Source organism: Phyllostomus hastatus, unplaced genomic scaffold (assembly GCF_019186645.2).
Source record: "Phyllostomus hastatus isolate PE091 unplaced genomic scaffold, TTU_PhHast_1.1 phas_contig_173, whole genome shotgun sequence".
Classification (NCBI taxonomy): domain Eukaryota; kingdom Metazoa; phylum Chordata; class Mammalia; order Chiroptera; family Phyllostomidae; genus Phyllostomus; species Phyllostomus hastatus.
In genome coordinates, this window is record NW_025333668.1 from 45,270 (window position 1) to 68,978 (window position 23,709).

At 41.1% G+C, this 23,709-nt stretch overlaps 1 protein-coding gene across 2 annotated transcripts in view; it reads right to left on the bottom strand.

Annotated features, from left to right (window-relative positions):
• USP7 (ubiquitin specific peptidase 7) overlaps positions 1-23,709 on the bottom strand; it is a 65,149-nt gene that overhangs the window by 26,141 nt on the left and 15,299 nt on the right. Inside the window, exons 1-5 of one of the 2 annotated variants that reach the window (XM_045833743.1) lie at positions 9,296-9,400; positions 8,390-8,567; positions 3,587-3,785; positions 1,752-1,890; positions 775-863 (exon numbers count right to left, since the gene is read on the bottom strand). In XM_045833743.1, coding sequence (XP_045689699.1) covers positions 775-863; positions 1,752-1,890; positions 3,587-3,672 — 314 coding nt within the window. In that variant the 5' untranslated portion in view covers positions 3,673-3,785; positions 8,390-8,567; positions 9,296-9,400. Of the gene's footprint in view, positions 1-774; positions 864-1,751; positions 1,891-3,586; positions 3,786-8,389; positions 8,568-9,295; positions 9,401-23,709 lie in introns of those variants that run through there. The other variant, XM_045833741.1, reaches the window with a different exon arrangement.

Consider the following 23,709-nt stretch of genomic DNA (forward strand, 5'->3'; position numbering starts at 1 on the left):
GAAATAAAGTATGGCAAGTAAGAGACTGGGACCTGCCACTCAACTTCTTCCTAGATACAATGTTTCGGTTTCACTCTGGGCCTTCAAAGTCTGGTATTCTTCTATAACCTGCTCCCAGTTTACCATCTCAGATCCACTCTTCAACTTCCCTCATATTGTGCCCAACTCCAAATCTTCTTGCTGGTGTCTTTATGCATGTCCTTCTCCCTACCCTCAATTCACTGCCCCACATTATCAACCAATCACCCAATACATTCTGTGAGGCCAAACTTCTTGCACACAGAACTTCCTGGACTGAATGACAGAAGTAGAAGCATCTCCTTGCAGGCCCTCCACTAAGCTCTACAGTGCCCCACTCACTACACCTCACCCACTCAGCAGGGCCACCAGCACACATGCACATCCCCGACCTCTTTAACATAAAAACAGAGTACCTCCTGCTGCAGTTATTCATGTACTGGTCTTGCTCCTTTGCCGGACCAGCCTGTACCTTCTTGGTGAACAGAAACCCATGGCTGTCTGGTCTTGTTGACCACATGATTATATTAGTAGTGCGCAGCAGGGTCTGCGTACAGAATCTGGTTCAATAAATCCGCTAAACGAAGCAGTGAATGTGAAGCTGGCATACATGCCTGTATGTTCCATGTGTACCAAGGGGCAAGCACAGAGGGGTGCTGCTCTGTGGAATCATGCATTTCTGATCATGTGCAAGTATTGCTCTCATTACAGCACAAAATACGTCTCGTCATAGCACACAAATAAGCAAAAACTTACGCAACTCCATGGGGAGCATCCGCCTGCACAAAGACTTCAAAAGTCACTTTGTCCTCATCTATAAATCCTTTCTCAGGATCAGTCACTTCCTAAAAAGAAAAATAAGCATATCCAACTTATATAAGATCATACGAATGCTCACTTCATTCCAAAGTCACAATTACCCTAGTGTCATGTACTTTAATAAATTAAAATACCACTTTTTCAAACACCCAAATCATGCTTCTATTTTTGCAGCATTTTGGTTTGTTGTGAACAGTGTTCTCTGAACAAGAGGAGGCATCCCAGAGGTACTGGGGGTGCAAGGCCATAGCATGGAAAATGAGGGATGAGGGCATGCTCATCACAGCAGGGCAGGGGAGGTTCCACAGAACCCATGGTAGGAGAATAAGCAGGACATTCCTAAGCACGTTTCCACCTCTGCCAAAACAGCCAAAATGAACTGACTTGAGAATTCATGAAGCTTCATGAAACCACCCTGCACTATGTCTGACTTATGGAAAGATCCCAACTGGTATTATTGCTTTTAAAGGAAGTGTACCTATCAGGAATGCTATTGACTAGCTTACAGTGTTTGACAAAATGTTGAGACTTTAGTCCTGCTGGCTGATAAAAGCTTAGGTAGGAAAAAAAAACCAAACAAACACAGATAGCTGCCCAACTTATTAAACAAACACTTTGATTCTAAAATGAATGAAGGTGCCCTGGCAGGGAGTAGCTCAGGGGCTTAGAGAGTCATTCCAATATAACAAGGTTGCATGGTCAATATCTAGGCAGGGTTTATACAAAAATCAACCAATGAATGTACAAACATACATATAACAACAAACTGATGACTCTCCCCTGTTCTCTTTCTCTCCAAAATCAATAATAAATGAATAAATAAATAAGTAAATAGAAGGCTATGAATAATGAAAGATTTAGGGGAATACAATAATGCTCAGATTATTACTCAGTCTAAATTCACTGTTACTTACACTCCAGGCCATAAAATTGGAAAATCCCCAATCATTTTCTTTATGGAAGAATAAATGACTAATACGACGACTGAATGACTTCTCCTCATCTCTGTAATTTGTAATCTTCAGCACTGCTTGTGCATGACAAGACCATGACCTGTTTAAAGAAAATAATCTAAGCCTTAGGTGATGTATTTCATTGTTGCTTATATATATTTTTAAAAACACAGCACACAAAAATTCCCATATTTATCTTGTTTTTGTGTAGGCAGCATGAGTGGTTGGTAAGCATATTTACCATTGAGGAGAAAAGACTAAGGAGAGTTGAGGGTGCCCTTACCTACTGATTAACTCGTGGCCTTATTCATTTATTAATTTTTCAAAAGTTAAAGGTTTTTTATTTCTATCTTTCAAATAAGTGTTGAAATTTTATAAGAGACTACAGTTTTGGGGTCAGATTATAATTGTACAGATAGCATTTTAAAGAATAGGAAATGAAGAATGATGCTATGTTTGAAATGAGCATACTTGAAGCTCTAGGTTCTACTAATAAAGGTGTCACTTGTCAGCATCACTCCTGCCCTTGGTAGCTTACAGGTACTGTCACGTTCTCAAGAGTATCTCTGACACAGGCCTCTGGGCAGGGGTCCCCTGACAAACTCTGAGCATGGTGCTGAATCACAACCACAAGTGACAGGACTGTAGATGCAGTCCGTCACGTTTGGGGCAGATCACTAAGGGCCTCTGGATCAATGTTTAAAAACCAAAAGCTATGCCACTTTAAAAGTCCACCGAAAGGTTCACAATGCTGCAAACTCACTGAAACACCAAAAAGAGCAGTGCCAGCTCGTCAGCACTTCCACTTGCTCAGGCTCCTTATGCTGGATGTGAACCACTCTCTGTTTCCAAACTACTGTTCAGGTTGCGGATATTAAAATCTAGCCCCATACTCATCAGATCAGACCATAATTTGACCATACGGAAAGAAAATCTTAACCTACATACAACCCTGAGTGCACTAAAAATGGGCTTGGCACTTCTTAATACTTCCAGTAAAAAACATAAAATGAGTTTTACTTCCTGGAGTTTTGACAGAATAGCTAGAGCCCGAAGGTTGTGTCCTCTAGGGAACAACCTTCCCTGAGAGCACCAAAGGGCCAAAGTCTGCAGATAGCAGGGAGAGTGGGCAGATGTTTTTCAGGGAAGTGGCGTGGTGGCAAAAGTGGTCTGGAATCCCTCCAAAAATTGTCAGCTTGAGGTTCTGTTAAATGTGGAAAAGTGGACAATTTTTAATTAAAGAGAAGACTCAAACACACCTTTGGCTTCATCTGAAAAGAGGGACCATGAAGACATTTCTTAATTTGTAAGGACACTTTATAATATACCTTATTGTATAAATTACAGGAATAAAAATGTTTTTCCTAAAATAAGACAGACTAATATTGTAAAACCCTCACATGTTTTATTTTTAATTATCTGAATAACCTGTCAGAACTGGTTGACACACGAGTAGATAGTTAGCCTTAAGAATTTTCCTTAACTATAAATTTCTCCTGGCAAAGTTAGTGGTCAATAACAATTAAGCCTGGTGAACCAATAGTCAGCTAGTCTACTGGTCCCTGATTCCATGTTCATATTAACTTTAGTTTTTTATTTGCAAGAAAAAATATGTAAGTTTTCTATTTTGGACAAAGAGGGAAATGTATGGAGTCTTATTTAAAATCAAAGGGCTATGTACAAGCAGAAAGAAAATTCCAAAAAAATTTTCAAAATACAAAAAGGCTGATCAAATTTGGCTTCCAATGTATTATCCTATCTGTGGATTTGTAATTGCATCATTTAAACTGTCTTACGTGGAATCAGATTCAGCATTGCACTGGAGAAAGAATCCTACGCTTTTTTGGTGTGGTCTGTCTGGATAAAAGCGTGGCATCACCATAATCTTCCATGGTAGATTTCGCACAAAACACGGAGGGCTAAGGACCGACTCACTCAGTCTGCTGAAGCGCTCGACAGTGAACTGAAAGGTTGCCTCGGAGCGCCAACTCGTGTCTGCAAGAAAACAGGTTGACAGTCAGAGCCTATGCGCTAGGAAACAGCCCTGAAAGCACCGGCAAGCGTGGACGAACTATTCTACACAACCTCAACCTAGCTGCTAAAACCCAGCTCTCTGAGAAAATGGTAGTATGAGTTCCAAATTACTAAATAACCTAAAGCAGTACAATAACATACAGTTTCTCTGTGAATGAAACCCCAAACTCAGAAGGCTAACAACACACACCTGCCTTCCCTCCTAGATTTAAGAGTTCTGTGTGATGACAGCATCTGTTCTACTCTATCTTAATTCCCACATAATCCTCACTGCATGGAGGGGCTGTGGAGAGGAGGGATGAAACATGTAACATTTGTTCTAGAACAGGACTTGTAGATGAATAAAAAAAGTTTCAGAAATGGGCTGAGCTAGAGAAAAAAAAAATGAAGGCAGCGCTGAACTTGCAAAAACAAAGGAGGCCTTTAGGGGGCAGTGGGAAATGACCATTCCTAAAGAAGCCCAGCACTGTTTACAGACAAAAAGATTGATATAAAGCTAGCCTAAAAATAAAAGTTAACAACTTATTTCAAAATCACTGTGAAACAACGGCCTGGATTCCCTATGGAGAATAACTATGAAAATACAAGCAGAAACTGGTATTGTTTATTACTCAATGAGACTGAAGGCCAATTTAAGGAATTATGGTTTCCTCCAATAAAAAGCAAAGTGTTGATATAGTCCCTCTTCGTTGATTTTTAACTAATGCCACACACTTCAGATTTCCATCTTTTACTCATGGTGGCTAGTCATTTAAGTTACACGGGCCCCAATTAGCTTTGACAAACCCAACAATGTCCACAGTGATGCTTCTCAGACTCCTCATGTGAAAAACTCATCCTCCCAAGGCCACCGTGCCAATCTGTCACTGCCAGCACTTCCCAATAAAACATCATAAAACTGCCACAGCAAGATATACATTTCTAATGCTTTCTCTTGCTTTTTGTATCTATCTCTTTGCAGAATGGGAACAGTACACAGACAGGTAGGGAACCAAGGGCCACCTCTGAGGAGACACAAATTGGTCTATAGAATAGCAGGAGCCTGGAAGGCTTTTTAAGAATCAGGTGCTATTTTGACATCCATTCCCACAGGCTCCTGAGGTACCAATGAGGCTGGAGCCTTAGGGAAAGAAGAACATGTTAAGAGCACACTCCCTTCCTTCATCCTTCAGTTTCCAAAATGCAGAGACACCTGAGTGCTCAGGCTGTAGACATCTCAGCATACACAAACTGCTTATTTGTGACTAACTGAATTTGTTCTTAGGAAAACATGTCCATCAGTCCTCATGAGAGGGCAATATTCTTCCCCAAAGAAAGAAAATCCCAAAGAATGCGTGACAGTGATTTTACCTTCTTTTAAGCTATTTATTCATCCCTAATTTTCCCCCTACATGTAACACTGCTTGGCAGATTACAAAGAAGCCCTCTGAAAGGAGAGCAACTGAGCAGGGGGTGAGTCACAACGAAGAGGTGCATTCTGTATTTGAGCCTCTCCCGGTGGCAGGCAACCCTACTCCCTTTGAGGGAAAATAAAAGTCCACTGAGAAGGCAGGAAACTTCCTCAAGAGAATGATGTCTAGAATAGCTGAGGAGAAAAATAGGCCACTTTTTCATAGATACACAGATCACATCTGAGTGGCATTTAAATCCTGCAAAGTAGGGAAGGGAAGCTATTACTTAATTCCTAATTTATAGATGAGGAAACAGAGGCTTGCTGAAGTTAAATGGTTCATCTTATCCAATGTGTTTTACAAAGTGACCACAGGGGGTTCCAACACCCAAAATTTGTGAACACTAAGCACAGTGACCCTGCCTCTGATTTGTAGAGTGCCACTCTAACACTCTGCTGAGCTCAGCCCCCGCCCCCAAAATCGGCCGGCTTGACACTGATGGAAGAAATGAACCATAACCAAATGAAAACTTGAAAAATAACCTCAGGACATATACTGGGATCTAAAGAATTCAAAATCGCAGAATCCCACCTATCTTGTAATTCTCCTATTTTGTTTTCAGATACAATTCAACTCTTCAAAGGATTAGATTTTATATAGATATGAATGCTTTGCTCCTCTTCCACCCCACACTTTAGTCAAATTTGTGAATTAATCTTTATATATTAAATAGGACCAAACAATGATGAAGTCAGGATGGCACTGAGCCCACAAGATGGCAGGCCCAGCAGATGCAGAGGCTCAGTGCCCCCAAGCCTGGTGCCACCCTGGCTCACAGTACTCAGTTCCCCCCTCACTGAATTCTACACTAAATGTGAGATTCTGCCTCACACTCAAAGCACATCCTTAGAACAGACTTACCATCCCAAAACACGCTATTCAGGGAATTTAACAGGAGATTTCGTATGAATAGAAATCTCATCCTATGGCTGGAAACTCTTCATACTAATTGAATGATTGAAAAATTGTATCAAATACAGAGGTCAAAACTGAAGGGTCTACAAAAAAGAGAAGCTGACTTGAAACCCATCTTTGGCAGATAGAGCTGGCCTGATATCCCGCTATGAGCAACTGCAAGAGGGTAGTGTAAGTCTTTCCCCAAGAAAACCGGTGACGGGAACTCAGGATCCTAAGTACTATTTTTGAAAATTTCTCTGCCTATAATTACTTCAAAATTAATAATCTTTTCAAAAGCAATACACTTGGTATTAGGAAGGAGACCCCATATCCCTCAGTATTAATATTTCAACCAAATAGAAACTCTCAGCTGTCACGATGCCACAGAGCACCTATGTCATTACTCCATGCATCATTTTCATTGTAAATAATAGGAGGATGATGGAGCTCATGTTAACTGCTGTCATCATACATTCTCAGTCAGAAAACCTGATAACCCACTTCCTTCCCATCCTGTCCCCCAAAGAGCAGCACTGGCTCCTGTAGTCTGCAGATACCAATGTCCATTTTGAAAACAGCCTTATCTTCATAGGGCAAAGGCCAGTGTACCAGCTTAGGGTTTGGTTGCATGAAAAAGTGGAGGAAGATTAATACTTTGGGTTTCTGAATCAGAGAGGTTAGCCTGAAGTTTTCCCAAATGGCACCCTTGCAGTTAATTTTAATAAACCTCAATTATTCATCCAAATACAAGTCTTTACAAGTCCTAGTTAATTCCCAGAAATTACTTTCATGGGTACCAACAATCTCAATCTAGATCCATCTACATGTGCAGATTCATCTAGCTCTGCAGAGGCTCCATTTGCTCTAAAACTTCCCATGGTCACACCAGGCAAAACAGTAAGAAACTTAAAAAAAAGTGCAGTAAGTAAGCACAACTAGACAACGATTTTGATACTTTCCCACAATTCTATGTTAACAGGATTTGGAAACGTTCTCTACCTCACAGACATCTTTCTAATCTGTGCTATTAGCTATTTAACTTTTCTATAGGAAACACGCCCTATGCCTCTTTGCACAGTTGGGGCATTGATCATTGTAATCCAGTGTTTTCCAGAATAAGATGCTAAAAGGAGATTGGAGAAAAAGGAGTTCTAAAGTCCAGAGTCTTGGGGAATCATTAACAAAGAGAGCCTTTTGGAGAAAGATGCTCAGAAATTGGTGACTCAGAAAATTGCTATAGTACAAAAACTTGTTTAGCCTAGCACTCTTCAGACTTCCTAGACTCACAGCACACTTAGGTCCTGCAGAAGAGTGTTTTTGAAATACACATCACAGCTGCAGAAACGCTGCCCTTAAGTAAGGCTTCTACTCCTAGAACCAGAACCACTTCCCTCCCGTCCCCTTTGCTACCAAATAGAAATGAACTTTGTCACTCTCTTACTCCTGGGCCTTTCAGAAGGCACCTAAAATCCAAACCAGGGAGAAAGTGCTATTGAAGACCACTCTCCTTTTTCCTATGATGTGCTTTTTCCATTTGGTAATTCCCAACAAGAGCATTCCCACTTTTAGTTTCTGTGGTTCAGCACCATTATTTACCACTAATAATTTAGCAGAATTGCCTAGAGAGGAAAGGGATTTTACATACATTATGATCTCATAACACTGGTCCACAAATGAGGGAACTACAGCTCCCAAGATACACCAGGCAGTGTCTAGATATTTGATTGTCACAACTGGGGAGGGGATGAGGTAGGGGGGGAAATAGGGATGGAATGACACTACCATCCTAAAATGCACAGGACAGCCCCCTACAACAAAGAATGGCCCTCCCAAAAAGGCAACAGAACCGAGGCTGAGACACCCTGCCCTTTTATCTGTACCTGTGCCTTTTTCCATGCACTCCACCCAAAAAACACAAAGGGAACTATCAGTATGAAATTGCTCTGTGGGAACTAGACTGGGAGGGTTGCAACTGGGTTGGACAACCTACTGCTCCACAAGTGGCTAAAATTGGTCCTTAACTCAAACCTGGCACACGGGACCTGACTGTGCTGTCCCCCGGCATTATCTGAATCACTTTTGGTAGCTCCGGTGTCTAAAATAAAACCAAAAGCCCAGCAATCAAAGAGACCACACCCACACCGTTGCCCTTGGTCTAGAGTGAAAAGCACACTCCACAGGTAACAAAGCAGCGGGGTTTAGACCACGCCTCTTTACCTTCCTCAGATATTGCCTCAGCCAGCTGCCAGGGGGTAAACCGCACTGTGAGAGAACTCTCAACTACGGCTGCAGTTTCTCATGGAGGCTGAACTTTTGGCAGGAGGTCTGAACAGCAGTCCTTCTGGTGGTGCAGCCCGTGGCTGATGAGGTTTCTTTCAACTGCCCCGTTACACCCCTGGGAAGGACACAACCCTCATGAGGATTGATGGACATGCTTTTGACAGAACATGGTTTCATATTACACTGCAAGATTCCAGGGACTGCATAAAATGATTACTGGCTGCTACCTGCTCATGATTTTGACCTTGCAAATGTATAGGTCACATAATCTAATAAATTACAAGGAAGAAACTGCCTCAAGAGAAAGTGATTCCCTAGGCACAAAATAGCCATGCATGTACATATGCACATGTTTTTTTGCATAGAAGGTATAGACCAAAAGTTAGTGTGGGAGAATGAAGCCCAAAGCTTGGTCTGATTTCATATCTAATGGGAGTGGGGTACAGACAACTGATATACACACAATAAGAATGCAATGGAAAGCCAAGTTCCAATGTCTAGAAGTATCTTGCTGCAAACAGAAGGAAAAGGAGAGTAACATGTATTCATTCTGGATACTAATGTGGCAGGAAAATTGCACACCTGAGTAAACACCCATCTATTATAAACTCCTATATTTAAACCTCCTCACCTAGGCTGGGGGCAACCAACTTACCTTGAAATTTGTGAATAAACTTGAAATTCAACACCAAAACAGCTAATTTTTCTTCAGTACCACCTCCTAAAAAACTAGCTGCTTTTAATAAACTCAGAAGTATGTGAGGAAGAAATGTACATCACACCTATTTGTGTTTCCAACAGAGTTTTCTGCCCAATCAAAATAAGCAACCCACATGCACTTACCATCCTCCATATCTTCTTCTGTGTTGTTGTGCCCATCACTCATGGCTACATTCCCGTTGATAACAGGGTTTTGAGTAATTCTTGGTGGGTCATCTGTATCTCCGGCTTTAAAGAAAACAAAGAAATGCCATGGTTTTTACCTTCAAGGCTTAGATTAAACAAACAAAAACATTCAGTACTTTTTACTATTTCAAGGCACTCATAAGTTCCAGCTGTGCCATAATAAATGCACTGTAACCCAAAAGGCACTTACTAGTATATTTACTAAATACAAACTTGGGCTGATACCAAAATATTAAGTGTACTTGAACACAAACACAATAATCTGCTCCCTCTGCAATGACATTTATTTTGAAGTAGGTTTCCTACTCATTCAAACTCAATCAATCCTAGAGAAAATATCCTTGAGGATTTACTGAATATACACAAAAGAGTGTACATTAGATGTTTTTACTGCAGACACATATAAATTGTCATTCTCAAAGTGTCTCTGGACAATTACTGCATAATTGAAGTATAAATCCATGCAAAAACCAGGACTGGTATTTTGGGGGACACAGGGAGTTGGGAAGGAGGTCCCTGGGAAGACTGGCATGTACAGAGTTCAGAAAGGACTGCAAAAGTAATAAACTGGTTTGGTATTTCTGAACGCTTGCTGAAATCTAGCTTGAAAAACATTTACAGATAATCAGAAGTGTAGATACAAAACTTTTAAGCAATGGCCCTGACTGGTGTGTGGCTTGGTCTGTTGGGCATCATCCTACAAATGCAAAGGTTGCAGGTTCGAGTCCCAGTCAGGGTCCATGACTGGGTGATGTCCAGTTGGGGGAATGCAAGAAGCACTGATTGCAGTTTATCTTGCACAATGATGTTTCTCTCCCTCTCTTTCCCCCTCCTTCCCCGACCTCTAAAAATAAATAAAGTATTTTAAAAAAACTTTTAAGCAATGACTGCCAATCATAGGGTGTAAATTCTAACTAACATTCTCATCATGGTTTCATTAATTTAGGAACAATCTTCTTACACTAGCAAAAGTCTATTTTTAAGAAATATGGCAGGACAGGATTTAAATAGTCTCTATTGGCCAAAAGGGCCATACTTCACATTTTGAGATCCTTTCCTTGCTCCAGATATCAGAACTGCTCACTGCAGCTAATGCTTGCCCTCATGTTGCCTGTGCTCTCAGCTTTCCCTGGGGCATCCGGCACTTCAAGAGAAATTAAAGAGACTCAGCTACAGATGGGAGGTGTGGTTTTAAAACTATTACATAGGTGTGTCCTTGGCGTCCAATATTTCAGAGCCTTCCCAGCATGCAGTCGATTTCAGCACCACGGATAGCACCCCACTCTCAAAACCCCAAACTATCAGGTTCCATCTCTCGAATATTCCTGAATATAAACCGCATTTTATCCTTCTTGAGCATCTCACCCACAAACCTTAGAGATCCTTGAAAGCCAAAAAACAGGCATTACCACCGCATTTAGAAAGATCATTTTCAATCTCAATACTCCTTTTGTTAAACATCAATATATATACTTAGCAATGAGTTAAAAAGCAATTTTTAAAATAAACAAATATTTCTTAAACTGGTCCCTCAACCACCACACCCTGATGCCGAAATTGGGGGAGGGAAATAAGGCAAGGAGAAATTCTTTTTACCACTAGTTAACTAGCTCAAAATATGAAATAAATGGTACTCAGTCCAAATGGAATATTAAGCAACACTTTTTTATGTACCTGTATGAAAAATTCTTTAACTCATGTTAAGAAAACAATGAGGACCCCAAGCAATAAACACTACCTTTGTTATAAAGGAGATAAAGTATGTTGAAGAATATGTAAATTGTTATTTCCCTTTAGACTATACATAGTACTACTAAGAGGTTCTACAGAAGCAGAATATTATTCACCATATCCATACATTCACATCACGGGAACGTACTTTAAATCCTGAAGTAATTTGCTTGATGGAAACCCAGTACTTTTCATTTAGTTCCTCGGTTTAAATCCATCCAGCCTACTGCAATTTCCTTAAAACAGGGTTTATGATACACAAACACAAAAAAGACAAATAATTCTCTATGCACCAAACAAGCATTGCTCCTAAACCGCTAGCGATGTTCTAGCAGTGTAAGCAGTCTAAATTGTGGCAAGTCATAACTTGCCTGATCCATGATTCTGAAGATTCTGAGATCCAGGTGAATTCAGATTATTGCTGAAAGAAAGTATCTTTAAAGGTCTGTTTTGGTGACTTGAGATACAGAGTACTTTTTTCACCAGAAGTTACATCAGTAATAAAAGTCAAGATCAATTCAAGAAATCTTATGAATTGCCATCTGCAACACCTTATTGTGTGGAGTGGATAAACAAATAAATTGGACCACAGTTTTTCAGCAGTAGAATTAACTGCAAGGTGGTGAGTGAAGAAAGCCTTATATTTTATCAAATGAGAGATCCTGAAGACAGGATTTCTCTGCAGTTCACCCCAATAGAGAAGGTAGGCAGAATTCTGCAGCTGAATAGGGTTCTCCTGAGCAGAACCCCGCATTTACACACCAAGGTACACATTTCTGCTGGGCTGACCACTTTGCTCTTTCACACCCTTCATAAGCATGGAGATGGTGATCAAGGCCAATGACTGTGAAATGGCACCACATCCCTGGTTGGACCACCAAGTACATGAGACACCAGAACAACAACAGGCCCCATGAAGCTCCCAAACAACTGCCAATGGGACCTTTGTAAAAAGGTGGCAATTCAAACCTATTCCTGAGGGACTGAATATCCAGTTTTAAAAAGCTCCTCATGAATGAGTTACATCAACAAGAGGATTAAATTTAATTAAGACAGTGAATCCCCAAACCGTAATTAAATGATGGAAGTACCCAAAACCCACAAAAAGTCTGTACGAGGCTTCCAGAAATATCCTAAAAGATAAACTGCCTTCCTTAGCATCAAGGAAGTGCATGGTTGGTGTGTACATGTATTTGTCGCTATATATAGTAATCCTATTCCTGACTTGTATGGACTGCCTCGCTGAAATTTTCCCAGATGGGTCAACTCTCATTTGGCCTATGTGAACAACATTCATTTTCTGATACACCATGATCTCAAGAAAGACTGGAGACATGTTTGGCAAATGCCAGTGACAATATGGAATGCCTCAAAAAAAGAGACAAAATGTCCCTGATAGGACAAATGTCTGCAGGGTGAAAAGAGTAATTATCAATGTAAAATATACACATGACACTCAAAAAATGTTACAAAAGATTGTTCCCATTGTTTGTGATTGGTAAGCCTTTTGACAACAGACCTTGTGATAAGTATCAGGAGTATAATTTTAATATGTATGTAAAAAGGTACAAAATCTTTTTTTTTTAAGAGTGACTTTAGAAACACACAAGAGACTACACCTCAGCTCTGTGCTAATCCTCTCTATCGTCCTCTTTTATTGAGGATGCCTATGCTTATGTTCTGCTTTCCTCACTGCTGACTTTCATTTGTGATGTCATAACAGAACTACTAACCCAGAGAACATGACCAACTGATATGGAAATGATGCAGCACTGAGTAAGCACCTGAATGTCACTTTTGGGTGAGTTACCAGATGAAGAACATTATTCCAATTTGTTGGCTTTGACACTGTCTGTCGCTCCACAAAGATTTCTCAAACCTCTCCCAGAAAGGCTGGGGTTGGGGAAATCAAATACCACAATAAAACTTCACAGCCTTCTACAAAGATCCTGGTACACAAAGAACCAGCCATGTCTCACATTAACTCCCCACTCAGCCCCCAGTGTCCTCCTCAAATTTCCAAAGTAGTGATACAACCCAGTGAGCAAAGCCACAACTCAGTTAAAATGTCAAAATACAGACTACCAACTTAGTCCCCAAATTGGTTAGGCAGAGCCTTTAACTGCACATCTTAATCTCAGCCCTACCAGTTCACGTTGAACTCCAGCTCAGGCACCTCCTCCACGTTCTCCCCTCCCCTCCCCCTTCTGCTTGGTCTTCCTCCTTTCACCCCTCTCCCAGCCCCAAACCCATTTTAAAGAGTATTACATAAAACAGAAATTATCAAAATAGAACACAGGTATCTTTCTGCATTTTCATGTCTTAATTGGCAATACCAAATATATTTCAGAAATAGTTCAGAAATGTCAGTACTGGCTCTGGAAATCCATCAAGCAGCATAAAGACCCCAATCTGAACTCTTTAGTCACCTTCATGTCCAAGCCTCTGGTTCCCCGCCATGTCTGCATGGCTCTGCAGCAGAACTACTGGGCTGGGGGAGGGGAGGGTTCTCTCAGCCACATCAGAGTGACTGCATGGAATCTCTAGGGGCACTATACCTCAACATTCTTTTTTTAAAGCTCCCACAAAATTAGGACCAGAAACACATTTAAGTAACTTCAGTCATTTAAATACCTTCAAAAGGCAAAGTATCTGGCTATATGGAGTGGCCTTTATGGCAGAATACTAGTGTTAGGTCCTCTATATGTATATTTAACAAGAACCATTCCTTTCTAACATGTGTGTATATAGTTGTATGCGTGTATTCCTATTGTGAACCTGTACCTTGCAAAGTAGTCTGGAAACCTGTAAAGCACTAAAGCACACCCACAAAAGAAATGATGTGCTGTTATTAAACTTGATGTAGCTTAACTGTAACATTTAGTTTATAAATGTTGTAATGGTTCTTTGTATTTTCTACGGCAAAGTCTTTAACACTTGAAAAATAGAAGCAATGCTTGATTTATTTTTGTTAAGTATTTATGATTATTTAAATAAATGACTGTCCAATACCAGATTTTTAAAAATGACAAAGTAGTTCAGAATCAGAAAGAGAACGTTAAGGGTAGGGGGAAGGAGCTGGTTATTAGTTCCTTAGTTGATTTAAGTTAACAATGGGAAACCCAGTGAGGGGTACATGGGGACAAGCTACACTAGCTTTCCAACATTCTTATAAATCCAAAGTTCAACACTTTTTAATTGGTTTAGAGAGAGCAACAATCATTTGTTGTTCTGCTTATCTATGCATTGTTTGGTCTTTTTTCAAAACCTCACAGGAGGACATTTTTTTAAATTGCTTTTAGAAAGAGAGGAAGGGAGTGGGGGGTGGGGAAGGAGACAAACATGGATTGGTTGCCTTCTCATAGGTGCCCGAGCTAGGGATGGAACCGGCAACCTGGGTATGTGCTCTAACTGGGAATCAAACCCACAACATTCCTGTCTACAGGATAACGCTCCAACCCACTGTACCACCCTGCCCAGGACTCAGGGGCTGATTCTTATGTGCCCAGACCAGGGATGGAATCTGTGACCAGCAACTCTGGCACCTCTAGATGCTCCAACCAACTGAACTACCCAGTCAGGGCTAATTTTATTTTTTTTTTTAAAGACAACATAGCAAACTCTAAAGCCTGACAAGAACCATGTGTACAAAATGTACAGCATGGCAAACATCTTATCAAACATTAAATCTATACGTAAGAAACACCTTATCAAACACTAAATTTATACATAAAAAACTTCACCATGAATCATCCACAGAAGCATGTCTGAAATTCTCAGTCAATAACCAAACAGTCTCAACACAAGGACCCTCAGAGTGAGCACTTTCATGGCCATACCCATGCCCCTTAGATGGGCCCCCACTTGTTCCCTCAGAATAAGCCCAAACAATGACTAATCTCCATAGCCGTAATTTATCACTTCAATGAAATTACAGAAAAACTGCCCTGGCTGATGTGGCTCAAGGACTGAGAGCAGGCCTCCAAACCAAAGGGTTGCAGGTTCAATTCCCTATTAGGGCACATGCCTGGGTTGTGGCTCAGGTCCCCTGCTGGAGGTGTGCAAGAGGCAACTGACTGATGTTTCTCTCCCTCTCTTTCTCCCTCCCTTGCCCTCTCTCTATAAATAAATAAAATCTTTTAAAAAACAAATTACAGGAAATAGCAATAGGTAGGTGACCTTTTGAAAGGCCTCTGACACTCAGCAAACCTCCTTTGAGACTTACACTGTGAACACCTGGCTTGTTTTCAATTTGGGAATGGTATGAAGAGAGCTGCTATAAATATTTTCGCACAGTTCCTGGATTCATACTTATTTCTCCTTTTAGATTTTAAAGAATGAAATGCTCAATAAAAAGGCAAGGAGTTCAAAGATGCATCAGGGGAAATAATGACCTTCTCCCCTCTGCAGACTCTGTTTGATGTGTCACCTCGCAGGCTTTCTGAACGTTCACACATAGACACAGATGCAGACGGTGCATGCACTTTTTTCTCAGGGGCAGAAAAATGGCACCCCAATCACACAACATGGATCGCTTACAGCTATCTTGAGTCAGTGTACATACACATATGCAAGAATTTGTACATGGATTTTATTTAGAATAGCACTGTAACACTTCATCATGATTTACTCAACCATTCCCTTACAGACAACTGTTTCCGGGTTGGGGAGATTTCTTTTTTGAAGGGGGGCACTTGTATGATGTACATACAGCAAACAACTCTGCACTATGATTTTTGCCATGCTGTACATTTTGTAAACAGGTCTTTCTCAAACAGGTCTGGTCCCCCAAGTACTTTGCCGTGCTCTTTCCAATAGTATTTGTCAACAGTGCATCCAAGAACCAGAACACTACCAAATGGGTCCCAACAGCCAAATCACAAGACCCCCATCTGCACAAAGTTCACATGCTATTCAAGAGAACTCTTCCAACTCTCACACACAGCTCCATAACTCTTACTTGAAGGCAGTCAAATACAACCAATTTCCTGACTCTCCAGCCCAGAACAAATCCTCAATGTATGAGACCTAGCTCCAAGCTCACGCAGGAGCAAAAAGGCAGGAGACCACCACTAGACAAAGACAGAAGGTGTACTAAGAATGACTGAGAATCAGGGAGCAGCCATCTGGCCAGTTATAAAGGGAGGGAGAGCATCTGTAAGAGACAGGGTGGCACTGGCCTGTGGGACACAGCAGGGACAGAGCAACCAAGAGGCAGATGGGCAGTCATGAGGGACATGAGGCTGGGAGCTGCCACACTCCAAAAGAAACCAGAGCCTCCTGAGAGCTAAGAAATGACTTCCTGACACTTGGAGAAAACATGCAATTCTGTGGGAAAACTTGGTGACTGTGGAGTCAACTAAGGCAACAATAGACCTGAGATGAGATCATGGAATACAAGTTCCTTGGACAGAACCTGTAGCTAATCAGGGACTGAAGTTCTTACAAGGGTACCAACATGGTGAGGACTTGCAGGTCTGAGTTACTCTACTCTCAGCACAGGTCTAACAATCAGTTTTTTCTCCCTTCCAGGACTCAGTGGCAACTGAAGTATATACCACGCTCGTGGCAAGTGGGGAGAAGGTGCAAAGAAGGCAACATGGTCCCTGTTGGCCAACGAGCTCACTCTCCTAGTTGGAAACACCACACTGCCCACTGGCCCTGGGGAAACAAAATCACTTTCCAACCCTGACTAGTAAAGTGAAACCTCCAGGAAGCAGTCAAGATCTGAATGCGGCCCTTACTTCAAAAAGATCACTTCTCATCCATTATCATTCCATTACCAAGGACTTGAAGCGTCCCCCTAAATGCTGGACATGCCTAGCCTGCCTGCAATTACAGTAATAACAAAGAAGACATTTTAATCTGCTGTAACATGTCTTTCCAGACAGCAACAATTTGGGAGGTAATAGCACCCAACTCATCTCTGGCTGGGCAAAGCCCACACCCTTCTCTCAGAAGTTAGTCAATTTACGTTATCAAGCTTCTTGTGTGGGCCAAGAAGTGGGCTGGGTTCTGAGGCTCAACCGGGAAAAGACAGATAAGCTCCCTGCTCTCCTGAAGCTTAGTTTCTTACGGGAGGAGACAAGAGGGCACAATTGCAATGGAGGAGAGACCAGTACTGACAGAGCCACAGGGCTTGGAGACTTACCACATGGGCCATGAAGGAAGAGGCAACATCCAAGTCTAAACCACAAATGAAAAGGAGTCAGCTGGGCAAAGATCCTGGAGAATCGTATTCTAGAAAGAATGGCAAGGGAAAAGATGGGAGAGGAGGTTCAGACAAAAGGTGGGCAGGGCCAAGGATGTGGAGGGCCTTAAAGGCCATGGGAGGACTCTGAATTTCATTTTGAAATGTACCTTCTGGGCATGTGCCCCCCACCAAATGAAAAGAAAGCCATCAATGAGGGGAAGTAGAAAAATGTAAAGGGGCAATGAATGGTGATGAAAGGAGACTTGAAAGCACTGTTCAAAGAACAGCTCTCTGGTAGGTCAGAGCTAAGATGGTCCCAGTGTTTGGACTTTGGCTGCCAACTCCATACACCTATGTGGACAAATCTATCCTAATCCTCTCAGACAGAGGCTCCCTTGCTGTTGTGCAGAAAATGTGGCTGTCCCTCAGGGCTAGCCTGCCAGGTTAGCTGGGCAGCCTCCAGTAGCTCTATGAATCCCTTTGGTCATATTACTAGCATTGGCATGATGGCTTAATCAGAACCATGAGTCTAAAGTGTTCTGGCTTTATCACTTTTATGATTTTTACAGGTTTTGGCTACATGCATCTCCTATTAAACTGGCTGGAAGCCCACTCACGTAGCATGCCTGTTGTACTACATCAGGACTTCTTTGGTCTTCCACTACTGCCCAGATGCTAGGTAATTGAGCATGAAGATTCAAAGTAGAACCTCTGTATGGAAACCTGACCATTAGCTCTACACTCTAAAATAATCCCCAATTTAATTCAGTTATAGGAAAATACAGTCACAAAGAAGGCAACATATAAATGTGTGTTCCTTAAATAAAACTGTTTGGGGCTTTCTGTTTGGCTTGGTCATGCCAAGACAATCCGCTCCCTGGAGGATCATCCTCTAACTGCCAATCATGCTGGCTGGGCAGTGAGGGGTGTGCAATCAGGCACAAATGCAGAGATTTTAAGTACGCTAAGTCTGTATTGCTTTCCTACACATCCAGTGTTGTTCCACAAAAAAGAGAACTAGCATTATCTGCTACACTGTGGAGTGCGAGCCACTTGTGGAAAAGGAAGTTCCAGTATAGCTGGCAGAGAGAGAGCTTCAGAGATGCCACAGGACCAAGGTAGAAAATGTTAGCAACACATTAATAGCCTAACAATTAATAACTAGAACACTCAGAGTTACTAAAAATTAAGAAGGAACAACCTGACTACAACAAAGAAGAAATTCCGAGGAAATTTAAAAAGAATAATAAATGTGCACAACTTCCCTAATAAACATACTTTTCCATCTACCATATGAACAGTGAAAAATATTGGAAATGTCTATTGATACAAAGGGTCTTGCAAAATGGGTGGTGTCAAATGGCTAGCAGGAGTGTAAATTTACAATCAAATTATTATCCGCAAAGGCAGTATTCAGTAAAATCAAAGGTCAACTATATTTTCACACCAGTCATGTCCAGAAATTCATTTCAACAAATATTAGCATGCATGCCCAAAGATGTAGACAAGCAAACCTCTTACGGTGAAATGCCATTTTTTACAGAGAAAAATTAAAAACGTAAGTGCCAATTAATATGAAGGACCATAGGTTATATGGTTCATATGACTCCATTTATATGAAGTGTCCAGAAGACGCAAATCTTGAGAGATCGAATTCAGATCATTGGTTGCCCAGAGCTGAGGGGTAGCCAGTAGGTAGGGGATGGGGAGACTAGGGATATGATGGATAGGTAGGGCAGGAGTTTCTTTTTGGTGTGATAAGAAATCTTCTCAGGTGGATAAAAGATTTAAATATAAGTTGTGACACCATAAAAGTCCTAGAGGAGAACATAGGCAGGAAAATCACATATTCCACACAGCAATATTTTCACTGGTATGTCCCATAGAGCAAGGGACATAAACGAAAGAATAAACAAAGGGGATCTCATCAAAATAAAAAGCTTCTGCGTGGCTAAAGAAAAGAGCATTAAAATGAAAAGAGAACCAACTGTATGGGAAAAAAATATTTGCCAATGATATCTCAGACAAGGGTTTGATCTTCAAAATACATAAAGAACTCACATGACCCCACTCTAAGAAGACAAGCAACCCAATTAAAAAATGAGCAGAAGACTTGAACAGACACTTCTCCAACAAGGACATACACCAGGCCCAGAGACATATGAAAAGATGCTCAGCATCACTAGACATCAGAGAGATGAGATACCTTTCACACCATTGAGAAGGACTATCATGAACAAATCAACAAACAAGTCATGGAGAGGTTGTGGAGAAAAGGGAACCCTAGTACACTATTGGTGAGATTGCAGGCTGCTGCAACCACTGTGGAAAACAGTATGGAATTTCCTCAGAAAACTAAAAATGGATCTGCCTTTTGTCTCAGCAAGTCCACTGCTAGGATTATATCCTAAGAACCCTGAAACACCAATCCAAAAGAACCTATGCACCCCAATGTTCATAGCAGCACAATTTGCAATGGCCAAGTGCTGGAAGCAACCTAGGTGCCCCCATCAGTAAATGAATGGATCAAAAAACGATGGTACCTTTACACAGTGCAACTCTATGCAGCAGAAAGAAAGAAGGAGCCCCTACCCTTTGTAACAGGGTGGGTGGAACTGGAAAGCAGTATGCTAAGCGATATAAGCCAGGTGGTAAAAGACAAATACCATATGACCCCACCTTTAACAGGAACCAAATCAACAAAATAAACAAACAAGCAAGCAAAATATAACCAAGACACTGAAATTGAGAACAGGCTGACAGTGACCAGAGGGGAGAGGGGAGGGGATAATGAGGGAAAAGGGTGAAAGGTTTGTAGAACAATTATAAAGGACATGTGGACAGTAACAACAGGGGATAGAAACAGAGGAAAGAGTTAGGGAGGGCTGGGGTGGTGGGCAGGTATTGGGGGGGGGGGGGCAGAAAACTGTACCTGAACAACTTGAAAACGTTAAAAATGAAAGAAATCTAAAACTCTCTGCAGTGTTGCACAACTCTGGGACTCTACTAAAAGTCATTGAACTGTACACTTTAAATGAGTGAATTGCAAAGCATGTGAATTATATCTCATTAAGCTCTGTTTATTTTTTTAAGATTTATTTATTTTTAGAGAGAAGGGAGGGAGGAAAGGAAGGGGAGAAACATCAGTGTGTGGTTGCCTCTCAAGCACCCCCTACTAGGGACCTGGCATTTCCCCAGGGGACATGCAACCCAGGCATGTACCCTGACTGGGAAAGAAACAGGTGACCCTTTGGTTCACAGGCCAGCACTCAATCCACAAAGCCAACACCAGCTGGGGTTCATTAAGTTCTATTAAAAAGAAAAGAAAAAAAAAAAAAAGACCAGAAAGACTTCATAGAACCAACCAGGTTGCTTCACCTATGGACAAAAGAGTTCCACAAATGAAATTTCTGAGAGCTCTGTAGAGTGTATGATGTACATACTAAGCAACGGGGTCATGTATAAATGGTCCATTTACTGCAGTACTTCTCTAAAACTAATATAAAACTGTTTGGTGTTTTAAAAATTCAATGATCTACAAAGTTGACTTATGTGCATAAATTTACTTTTCATGTATTTTAAGTTAAAAAATATATAATAAGGAGGTATGTCTACCAGTAGAGGAATCGTTAAATAAATTACAAGGATGTCCTTAAGAGAATGAATGAAGCTGCATGTTAAAGGATAAGGGGCAATGTCCATAATACACTAAGGATACAATGTTACTCTTCTATGAATGGAGTCTTTCCTTCTAGCTTCCATGTTGTTTGAATGTTTCAGTGAACATGTATCATCTTTACAACAAAAGTAAAAACACACACAAGCAAAGCAAATCACAGTGCAAAAGGACACAACCAAAATACTGACCAAGCATGACACCACCTCGATAGCCCTTGGAAATTGTGCCACTGAAGGGAAAAGAGGGTGTACCAGCTGCCTATTTGGAGTCACGAGGGGAATGGGAATCTGGGAATCATGGAACAGAACCCAGAACAAAGGGATCACCTAAACAATTTGACCTGGAAGGTCAGTTTACTCCCTGGCCAAAGGCAGCACCATCCTCTCTTAAATGCCTGGATTTTCCTTTAAAACTATTTGCAAATCAAGGCAGTGTTGGGGCTGGAGGTAGAGAGATTTTAAAGAAGCTCTTGTGCTAATTAAAACTCTTCACAGCTAGTCAAACAACCAATTTCAAATGAATTCCTTTATTTGAACAAAACCACAAACAGAATAACCTAGAACAGACTAAGTTGTTGTTTTTTAATACATGTTCGTGCTGGCAGACCACCACTCAGGCTTCACCCTCCTTTTGAGGGGCCCTACCCTGAGTTTTAAAGGAACACCCCCATTCAAAATCTTATGAAAAACTAGTGGCCAGATAAATTATTTAAAACTTCCTAGAGACAGACTAGTTTCCCAAGAGTAGCAAAGAAAACCTGGTCCTCTTTATTTTTCTACAGAAGGAGGACTGGACCATTCAGTCCACAAACCAGCAGAGACCTTGAACGTCTTTGGTACACTAGTAACGTCCACTGTGAAGACTGGACATAAAGAGGTAAAGTCATTGGCACGGGACACATACCATGTTCATGGACTGGGACACTCACAGGAAAGATGTTAGTTCTCTTCAAATACAGACATAACCTGTATGTCTGCCTATAGTCCCAGTCAAATTCCAGCAGGAATTTTTATACCTATAGACAAGTTGATTCTAAAACTTACATGGAAAAGTAAAGGAAAGAGAGTAAGTCAAACAACTCTGAAAACTAAGAACACAAGTGTGGCTCAGTGGTTTGAATGCCAGCCTGTGAACCAAAGGGTTGCCAGTTCGATTCCCAGTCAGGGCACCTGCAGTGCTGCAGGGACTAGGGTTGCAGGCTAGGTCCCCAGTTGGGGGTGTGTGAGAGGCAACCTAGCCATGAATCCTTCCCACACTGATGTTCCCTCCCTCTGATTCTCCTCCCTTTCCCCCTAAGAATAAACACATTATTTTTTTTAAATATTTTATTTATTTATTTTTTAGAGAGGGAAGGGAGGGAGATAGAGAGAGAGAGGGAGAAACATCCATGTGTGGTTGGTGGGGGTTATGGCCTGCAACCCAGGAATGTACCCTGGCTGGGAATCGAACCTGGGACACTTTGGTTCCCAGCCCGCGCTCAATCCACTGAGCTACGCCAGCCAGGGTAACACATTATTTTTTTTTAAAATTACTGAGCTGGCCAAAATGTCTGTTTAATTTTTTCCATAAAATAAAACACATTTTCCATTTTCACCAAAAACCTTATTGATTTGGATATGTGTTGGCTACCTACTATTGGCTTCTAGTACATACAGACCAGGGATGGCGCTAAACATAGTCCAATGCAAAAGACAGGCCCACAGCAAAGTATTACTTGGCCAAAATGTCAATAGTATGAAGAAACTTCCCAAACCACTCTTGACACATTCAATCAATCAGAGAACCTTCTCCATACACTGTACAAATCATTTTGTTGTACTTCTGTTGCATTTTCACCTTTCTTGAAATAATGAAGTATAATATTCCAAAAATGTTGCATTATTTTCTTCCATATTCAGTATTAAAATGGCTGCATAAAAATCACTAATTTTGATAAGTTTGTAATGCATGCTAATATGACAGCTGTCACAATACAATCTAACAAAATTATTTTGAATGAAGTTAAAGACTACTAAGTGCTACTAGATCCATGATATGGAAAAATGGATAGGGCTTTTTGGCCAACACAGTACTTCTGGTACTGTGCTCTCAAATGCTCATGAAATACCTGTTATTCATCTTAACAAGACCATCTTACATAGACATTTAAGTAGAAAAAAAAATCTCTGATCCCCATTGCCCAATCTGTAGCTCTTCACCATTGCAGGGACCATCCAACACAGCCTACTCCCATCCCCATGGCATTAGCTGATATGGAAGTGGCCACCCGCAGCCATAGACGACTGGGCTGCCTACAGCTACTGCCCCACCATCTTCACTCACTCTGCCAAGGACTGTTATGACTCTTACATACGGAACAAAAAAGTCACTGCTCCCTTTGTCCCAAAGAGCCTTCTGGAGTTAGAACTACAATTTGTCCCCAGTTAGGTGAGAGCATGAGGCTGCCACACACATGAATGTCATGTCTTAAGTATTTACACTCAGTTTTTGAAAATGTGACCGAAATAATGAAATAGTCAATATTTAGAAGATCTGTGTAACTCAGCAAATCAGTATTTCCCAAATGACCAATGAATGGTATTTAAAAAGATCCATTCAGAGTACAAGACAGACCAATGAATTTTAATGTATTAAAACACAAAAAGTATATTCACACAATTTTAAACTGCATGTTGCTATTAACCTTAAAAAGCTACTAATCTTTGGTGTAGCAAAGGACCACCACAAGGATCTGAAAATGATGCTGAA